The 9,686-nt window shown below is 35.5% G+C and overlaps 1 protein-coding gene across 2 annotated transcripts in view; it reads left to right on the top strand.

Annotated features, from left to right (window-relative positions):
- Window positions 1-9,686, top strand: part of LOC148951852 (uncharacterized) — a 144,932-nt gene that overhangs the window by 2,725 nt on the left and 132,521 nt on the right. For both annotated transcript variants that reach the window (XM_089089361.1, XM_089089362.1), the window contains exon 2: window positions 1,620-1,838. In XM_089089361.1, the coding sequence (XP_088945487.1) occupies window positions 1,633-1,838 (206 nt within the window). In that variant the 5' untranslated portion in view covers window positions 1,620-1,632. The remainder of the gene's footprint in view (window positions 1-1,619; window positions 1,839-9,686) is intronic.

The following is a 9,686-nucleotide window of genomic DNA, read 5'->3' as shown; positions in this document are numbered from 1 at the left end:
AATCAATTTTAGTCTTACCCATCAAAAGTTACGCGAGAAAATTTGCCAGATTTTCGAAAAAAGGGGAAAACAACCCCTAAGATTCATAGAACTTTAATGAAATTTACGCCGTCATATTCAGCGTATCAGAGAACCCTACTACATGAGTTTAAAGCTCTTATTTGCAAATATGTGGAAAATTGTATATTTTGCCAGAAGAAAGATCACGGATGCGTGTTTATATTTTATTTTATTTTTTTCCCAGGGGTGATCGTATCGATCCAGCAGTCCTAGAATGTCGTGAGAGGGCTCATTCAAATGAATATTAAAAGTTCTAGTGCCCTTTTTAAGTGACCAAAAACTTGGAGGGCAACGTGGCCCCCTCCCACGCTCATTTTGTTCCCGAAGTCACCCAATCAAAATTTTGAGATAGCCATTTTGTTCAGCATAGTCAAAAATCTAATAAATACGTCTTTGAGGATGACTTAATCCCCCACAGTTCCCAGGGGAAGGGCTGCAAGTTTTAAACTTTACCCATTGTTTACATAAAGTATTGGTTATTGGGAAGTATACAGACGTTTTCAGGAGGGATTTTTTTCTGGTGGGGGGGGGAGGGGTCAGAGTAGGGGGTTACAGGGGAGGATCTTTCCATGGAGAAGGTTTCCTTGGGGGAAGGGACATGTCTATGAAGGGGGTGCCGGATTTCTCAGCATTATTTAATAAACGATCAGAAATTAAATAAAAAAAGTTTTTTTTCAACTTAAAGCAAGGAGCAACATCAAAACTTAAAACGAACAGAAATAGTTACGTATATGAGGGGGTTCGCCCCCTAGTAAATACCTCGCTCTTTACGCTAAAGTTCTTTTTTTACTTTCAAAAGAGCTATCTATGCCAATTAACCGGCCTTTGTGATTCAGGGGTTTGTGATTTGAAAAAAAATATGAACTTTAGCGTAAAGAGCGAGGTATTGACAAGGGGGTGAACTTCCTAATATACGTAATAAAAACATACGAATATAGAAGTTCGTAACGTAAGTTAATTCGTAAGTTACGTCAAAACAAAATTTCGAGAAAGTCATTTAGCCAAAAAAAGAAAATTAATATGCAATTTTCGTTTTAATTATTCATGTACGGTGAGCCAAAATCAAAGCTTTATTAATTTAAAAACATTCAGAAATTAGATAAAAAAACAAGTTTTTTTAACTGAAAGTAAAGAACGATATTAAAACTTAAAAGAACAGAAATTATTCCGTATATGAAAGGGTTTGTCCCCTACTCAACGCCTCGCTCTTTACGCTAAAGTCTGGCTCTGTCTCACAACTTTATTTTTTAAAACAATAAAAACTTTAGCGTAAAGAGCGAGGCGTTGAGGAGGGGACATACCCTTTCATATACGGAATAATTTCTGTTCGTTTTAAGTTTTAATGTCGCTCCTTACTTGTATCATCATTAAAAAATTAAGACCCCCCTTGCATTTCTGTGAGTTGGTGCCACTACAAGCTTCTAAGGAGTTGAAATTATGATGTTTTTTTTTTTTTTATTTCACCTTTCGTATAAACGGCAGGCATAAAAAAATCTAACACGTAATTTAGAAGAGTTTGAGTTGGAGAACATTTTTACAAGCATTGTTTTAAATTTCAGGTGGAATCAGAAAATGGATGTTGTAAAACCAGTTGATCACTCAGGTATACGAATACCTGACCATCTTTTCGAAGGTGTTCATCTACAAAATATCACGAGGTACTTGTCACAGGACCACCGTATGAGTGAAAAGCTTTCTCTGACTGCCACGAACGGAAACGACAGATTGATGGATAAAGATGTGAAACCAGAGGAAATTGATACCCTACCCTATACCGCGTATGTTATTTTGCATCCTTAGTTTCTGAGATAAATGTTTACCCTTATTGTTCTGATACTTTTTTTTCTTGAATGGTCAATGGTTATTACTACAACAATAATAATAATAATAATAATAATTATAAGCCCAATTGCAATAATAATAATACAATAATAATCTAATATAAATCTACTGTTCGAATCTTTGAACGCTGAAATTTAAGTACTGATTTTAAAACAAACGTTTTGGCATTCAGTCAATCTCTTACCTTGGAAGAAATAATGCCTAGAATTATTTTTCTTGACACAAAAATTTGTCAACTGTATTTGTCTTTCCTAAATCTCAATCAATTTGAAATATAAGCTTGACTTTAAACTACTACTACTACTAACAACTCACTACAGTACTAAGCTGCCTGAGGCCAACACAGCTACGCACGCTCCTCCTCCATCGCAGTCTATTCAAGGCGTTCCTCTTTGCATCCCCCCCAAGAAGTTCCCATTCCCCTTAAATCTTCCCTCACGACATTCTCCCATCCCATTTTAAAGAACTAATCGTTTTGTATCGTAGATTATTCAAATAAAATTCAAGATAAACGACTGTAACTTGTACAAATGGCTCATTTGACTCAATAGTCACAAGCAATTTTGGTAGCGGGCGAAATAGCTCTTCAATATGTTGCCAGTATTTAGCGTAAGATGTCGTCGTAAGTACTTATAACGGTCACTCAAATGTCACTTGGAGGTTTTCCACTAGTGATATTTGCTCCACTAGTTTTAACCACTTGCCCCCCACTCTGTAAATCTCTGTCTACTTCTTTTCTAAATGCCTTTTATATTGGCTGATGTAATGGTTTATGTAAATTCTAAGATAGTCAATAAACGTCGGTATATGGTCTTTATTAAATTACGTGAGAATACACACACAGAGAAAATAAGGTAGCACAAGAACAAATAACTAAGACGAAGGCGAAAGATGGACTGCCATTCCAAGTATTCACTTGGCCCTGACTCTCTAATATTGGAAATCCAACTAACCCCCCTCTGATGCCCACCATTTCCCCAAACACATTCAATCAAATTTTTGCGATAGCCATTTTTTTTCAACGTAGTTGAAAGTTGCGGATATTATGTCTTTGAGGATGATAAGCCCGCACACCCCTCAGAGCAAGGGTTATAAGTTTTGTCCTGGGGACCTATAAGGTTTTTATAGAGAGCGTTGTCATAGAAACTTCGAAAGGGGCTCATTCAATTGGAAATTGAAATGGCTAGTTCCCCAAACACATCCAATGAAAATTTTGAGATAGCTATTTTATTCAACGTAGTTGAAAAGTCAGGAATTTATGTCTGTGAAGATGACAATCCCCCCACAGCCTGCAGCGCAAGGGTTATAGGTTATGCGCTAGGGGCATATAAGGTTTGCATAGAAAGCATTTTCGTAGAAACTTCAAAAACGGCTCATTCGATTGGGAATTAAAAGGGCTAGTGCCCATTTTGAATAGTCAAAAGTGATTGGGGGAAAACTAACACCCCTCATACGCCCACCATTTCCCCAAACACATCCAATAAAAATTTTGAGATAGTCGTTTTGTTGAACGTATTTGAAAAGTCTGGATATTATTTCTTTGAGGATGACACTCCTCCCACAGCCGTCAGCGCAAGGGTTGTAAGTTATGCCCTGGGGGTATATAAGGTTTGCATAGAAAGCCTTCTCGTAGAAACTTCAAAAAGGGCTCATTCGATAGGAAATTAAAAACGTTAGTGCCCTTTTTGAATAGTCGAAAGTGATTGGAGGGCAACTAACCCCTCTCTCACGCCCTCAATTTTCCCGAACATATCCAATAAAAATTTTGAGATAGCCATATATTTATGGCTATTTTAACAGGTTTAAAAAAACCTTTTCTCCATACCATCAAAGAGGTAACGATCTTTGTACTTTTCTTTAGAGGTTTTGGCAGTTTCTTTGTTTCGTTAATATTACTTGTAAATTGTACAAGCAAGTAAGATACTAGTAGCCAACTTACCAACTGTCTACTGTAGTCACTAATCATCTCCTTGATTTTTATCAATTATATTTACTCAAGTTCAATATATATATATATATATATATATATATATATATATATATATATATATATATATATATATATATATATATATATATATATATATATATATATATATATATATATATATATATATATATATATATATATATATATATATATATATATATATTGAAAAAGTAATGAGTATCCTACGCTAAGTTTTCCAGAGCCCAAGTCTTCCCATATGAAGTAACTATAAGGGGCGTGTTTATTTTTTAATATAATTTAAATAAAACACGCTATAGTCTGCATAATTAAAATAAAACATTCTAGTGTTCGAACCTTTTTAATAGTAGAAAGTGATTGGAGGGCAACTATCGCCCCCTTCTCGCCAACCATTTCCCCTAACATATCCAATCAAATTTTTGAGATAGACATTTTGTTCAACGTAGCTGAAAGTTTTGGAAAGTAGGTCATTGCTTGCGTTGTCGTAGAAACATCAAAAAGGACTCATTCATTTGGGAACTGAGAGGGCTAGTGCCCTTATTAATAGTCAAAGGCGATCGGAGGGCAAATGACCCCTGCCCCCCACGTCCATCATTTCCCCAAACACTTCTGATCAACATTTTGATATAGCCATTTTGTTGAACGTAGTTGAAGAGTCCGAAATTATGTTTTTGAGAATGACGACCCCCTCATAGCCTTCAGGGATAAGGTTGTAAGTTATGCCCTGGGGACATGTAATGTTTTTATAGAAAGTGTTGGCGTAAGAACTTAAAAAACGGCTCTTTCGATTGGAAATTGAGAGGGCTTTTGCCCTTTTTAACAGTCGAAAGTAATCAGAGGGAGAATCCCCCCCCGAGCGATTAGTAGCGTATTAATAGACGCGACGCCTAAAAGCCTGGGGCATTGGTATGTGTGAAGTTTCACCGGTACATTCCTTACCACGGGCAGCCATCTATTACTACGGAGGGTACATGCCTTACCAGACAGGTTTCTGAGGCAACACCTATTTTCTGGGCCAATCAGAGGTGTTTCTACTAACGGTACTTCATAAGAAAATAATAGTTATGAAACTAAATTGCATAATATACCTTACCACGGACAGGCATCTATTAATGCAGAGGGGATAAGACTTGTCAGACATATTTTTCCAGGTTCAATAGCCAAAACTAGAGATCGTCATATTGCGTATTCAAAGGTGGTCACTTTGTAAAAATACTAGTTTTGGCCCGGAGGCCTTATAATCATGTTTTTTACAGTATAAATTAAGATGCAATTAGTTTTTCGAGATCAGTTGAAAAAACAACTTGAAAAGATAACCTTTTATTGTTAAATTTATTCGTTTTCAAATGGAGAATTCTAAAAGAATAGTGGAAGTGAATATATATTATTCCTTTTTACTCGAGACTTTTTTCCTATAGTTACCTTTTAACTATATATCATCTGGGTTTCATACAGAAAGCGAACTCCTGTAATTACCTGACGCAAACCCTCCCTTTAAATCCATTCTGATATGTAAAAGCCATTAGGTCTTCTTGGGTGATAATTGGAGGTACATATAGTGGGACGCATTTGATCTAATAAATTAGTGTATGTGTTTTAATGTGTTAGGGTGAGCTTTGGTTTTGGGGAGGGGGGACGGTATCCCCCATTAAAATTCTGAATAAATATCATACGAAGGTAATAGTCAAAATTGTGTTTTTTTTTTGTATCGTATTTAAAATAAGTTTTATGACACCAGTACAGATATAGGCTATTTGGCCTAAAATGTTTCTTAAGTACATTGTAGAAATATCTCCTTTTAATACTAAAATAGAACAATGCGTCTAATTTAAATATATACAATGTTGTTAATATATACAATGTTGCACGATATTGTACTTATCGTGGGACCCATTTGATCTAATAACTTAGTGTATGTGTTTTAATGTGTTAGGGTGAGCTTTGGGTTTTGGGAGGGGGGACACTATCCCCCATTAAAATTCTGAATAAGTATCAGACGAATCTAATAGTCAAAATTGTGTTTTTTTCATTATGTATCGTATTTAAAATATGTTTTATGACACCCGTACCGATATAGGCTATTTGGCCTAAAATGTTTCTTAAGTACAATGCAGAAATATCTCATTTTTAAGACTAAAATTGAACAATGCGTCCCCTTCAAGTGTATAAAATGTTGTTAATGTGTTGGCGTGAGCTTTGGTTTTGGAGAGGGGAACGCTGTCCCCCATTAAAATTCTGAATAAATATCAGACGAACCTAATAGTCAAAATTGTGTTTTTTACTTTATGTATCGTATTTAAAATATGTTTTATGACATCCCATACAGATATAGGCTATTAGGTCTAAAATTCTTCTTAAGCGCATTGCAGAAATATCTCATTTTTAAGACTAAAATTGAACAATGCGTCTCCTTCAAGTATATATAATGTTGTTAATGTGTTGGCGTGAGCTTTGGTTTTGGGGAGAGGGGAACGTTATCCACCACTAAAATTCTGAATAAAATATCAGACGAATCTAATAGTGAAAATTATGTTATTTTCTCTATGTGTCGTATTTCAAATATGTTTTATGACACCCGTACAGATATAGGCTATTTGGCCTAAAATGTTTCTTAAGTACATTGCAGAAATATCTCATTTTTAAGACTAAAATTGAACAATGCGTCTCCTTCAAATATATAAACTATTCTTAATGTGTTGGCGTGAGCTTTGGTTTTGGGGAGAGGGGAACGCTGTCCCCCATTACAATTCTGAATAAATATCAAACATATCTAATAGTCAAAATTGTGTGTTTTATCTTTATGTATCGTATTTAAAATATATTTTATGACACCCGTACAGATGTAGGCTATTCGACCTAAAATGCTCCTTAAGTACATTGCAGGAATACCTCATTTTTAAGAATAAAATTGAACAATGCGTCTCCTTCAAATATATAAAATGTTGTTAATGTGTTGGCGTGAGCTTTGGTTTTGGAGAGGGGAACACTGTCCCCCATTACAATTCTGAATAAATATCAAACAAATCTAATAGTCAAAATTGTGTGTTTTTTCATTATGTATCGTATGTAAAATATTTTTTATGACACCCGTACAGATATAGGCTATTTGGCCTAAAATGTTTCTTAAGTACATTGCAGAAATATCTCATTTTTAAGACCAAAATTGAAAAACGCGTCTCCTTTAAATATATACAATATCGTTAATGTATGGACGTGAGCTTTGGTTTTGTGGAGGGGGAACGCTGTCCCCCATTAAAATTCTGAATAAATATCAAACGAACATTTTTCTATGAGCTTAAACCTATATACATATAAATTATCTGAAGAAAAAACTGAAAATTAATTTTTATTCAAGGAAATTGGTGCTGAATGTCCAGACCAAAAGCGACCAAATCTCGATCCCAGGACTGACGCCACTGATATAGCTCAAATCAGATCATTGAACATGGCTAGGGGAACTGTGATCTGCTTTGCACCCCCCTCAGATCGGCATGGCATTTCTAATGAGTTATCTGCAATTTCTGACGTTAGTGTCAATATCAAATAGTTTTGTATAATTGTGTGTGTGGGTAGGAAAGAGGCGGTGAGCATGCAAAAAACAGAAACCTCTTGCCATTCTACATTAATGAAAATCCATAATAACCCAATAATTTTTATTAAAGTTTATAATGCACTCATAACTTCACATTGCAAATCCCCATTTTAATCAAGTTGATTTTATGTTTAACATTAAACTCACCGGGAGATGATTAACTTACACCTTGGGCTCAGTGTAGGGTAGAGCTCTCTTCGCGCCTTGGCCAAATCAAAGACAGAGCCCTCTAGTAGTCATTTGCTTGCGTACGAATACCCGCTTCTGATTGTGTACTGATGTACACGAGACGCATATTTTTTGAAGAAAATAACTCGAGTTAAAAAATTGATATTTTTCATTGGTGCGTTTTTTAAAAAACTATCCTCAAAGCTCTAGTCCACAGTTTATATAATTATCCAGTATGATCATTTTCTATCTCACCCATTATAAAAACCCGGACCGGGGTGCGAGTGCTCCAGAGAAAGTAGAAACATAAGCGGCATCAGATCTTTTCACGGGTAGACAATTCAGACGCGTAACAATCGGAAACAAGTGGAAACCTGCTATTACGAATAATGCACTTTGTAACCATTTCTCATTGATAGACGCAAACACACTGGTCCATAACTGCACGAAGAACTGGGAGGAGCTTTTTGTTCGCACCGAGAACGAAGACCAGAAATAATCTGCGATAAGCTTACTGGATAGTTATATAAACTGTGCTCTAGTCTTACAATTACGAGACGAGAAGGGGTAGATATTCTGAAACGATTATTTTGATAATTTCGTAAATCATTTCCTTCTATGATTGTGGTCAATAGACTCTTTCGAAAATCTTATCATTGTATTTGACATGTAAATAATAAATTACGCAGCGAAATCTTGTCAAAGGCACTTGCAGGGACATCTGTTCAAGTTTCATGGAAATATTAATTAAGCAAACTCAACGGAACGAATGCCGTGTTATTTGGTTTACTTACGTTACATATTCCTATGTTGCTCCATTAATAATTTTAAATCGGTTACTTGTAGGTGCGCGTGTGTATTAACTCTTGGGCTAATTAATGAAGGAGAAGAGGGGAATGGAGCAAAAATACCTTAATTAGATAGTGTTTTAACTACATTATGAGTTATTGATGTTATTGATGTTAAAAGCAAAGATCACCATCTAGTAGTGTCAAGGGTTAATTTAAAGCGGAAAAATCGGAAGGGTAACTACCTCCTGGGAAGTTATGATGTTGGTAGACTCCAGGATGAGAATTTGAGAGAAACTTTCCAGGAACAGCTGAATAATAACGTTGAGAGTTTAAAATTTGATAATGCGGAAGATGGTTGGAATAGTTTTAGAAAAATAATTTGTGAAGCTACTGAAGTTGTATTAGGGAAGAAAGCTAGAACTACAGCTAAGAATATTAGTGAAAAAGCTTTATGTTTAATAGAAGGGAGAAAGGAATTGTACAAGAATTATCTGAGTGATAGATCGTATGAAAACAAAAAAATGTATAGAAAGTGGAGAAAGCATTAAAATATGAACTAAGGAGGTGTGAAGTGGAGGCCATGGATAAAATTGCCGAGGATCTGGAAGATGCAGCTAGACGGCATAACAGTAAAATATTGTACTGGCACGTTAAAAAATTGAGAGGGAGTAGTCAATCCGGACTTGACCCAGTTAAAGATAGGAATGGGGTGGCAATTAGTGATAAGAAACAACCTAAAGCGAGATGGGCCTAACATTGTGAGAATTTGCTAAACCGAGATAGTGTAGCAGGAAAAAGTGAGGAAAATGAAAAAGTTTGTGATACCTTGGATATGAAGGAAGATTTGTTTTGTGAGGAGGAATTAGCAACAGTACTAAAAGTATTAAAGAATAATAAGGCTCCGGGTGCTGATAGGGTGGTATGTGACTTTCTTAAATATGGTGGCTCTGAGGTTAGAAATAAGTTATTGAAGATTATGAATATGATTTTTGAAAGAGGGGAAGTACCTAACGATTTTAGGAAAACCTTAATTAAGCCACTTTATAAGAAAGATGAAAAAAGTGAATGTGGTAATTATCGAGGCATTAGTCTGGTCTCTGTAGGTAGCAAATTACTTAGTAATATGATACTTTTTAGACTGAGAGATGCTGTAGACAAAGTTGTAAGAGAAGAGCAGTGCGGTTTTAGATAAGGTAGAGGATGTGTCGACCTAATTTTCACTCTTAGGCTAATATTTTAGAAGTGCCTGAGTTTTCAAACACCT

This window comes from Artemia sp. Qi Xiang Cuo, chromosome 5 (genome assembly GCF_049724085.1).
Source record: "Artemia sp. Qi Xiang Cuo chromosome 5, ASM4972408v1, whole genome shotgun sequence".
In the NCBI taxonomy this organism is placed as follows: Eukaryota; Metazoa; Arthropoda; class Branchiopoda; order Anostraca; family Artemiidae; genus Artemia; species Artemia sp. Qi Xiang Cuo.
This window is presented reverse-complemented; position numbering and strand designations above follow the sequence as displayed.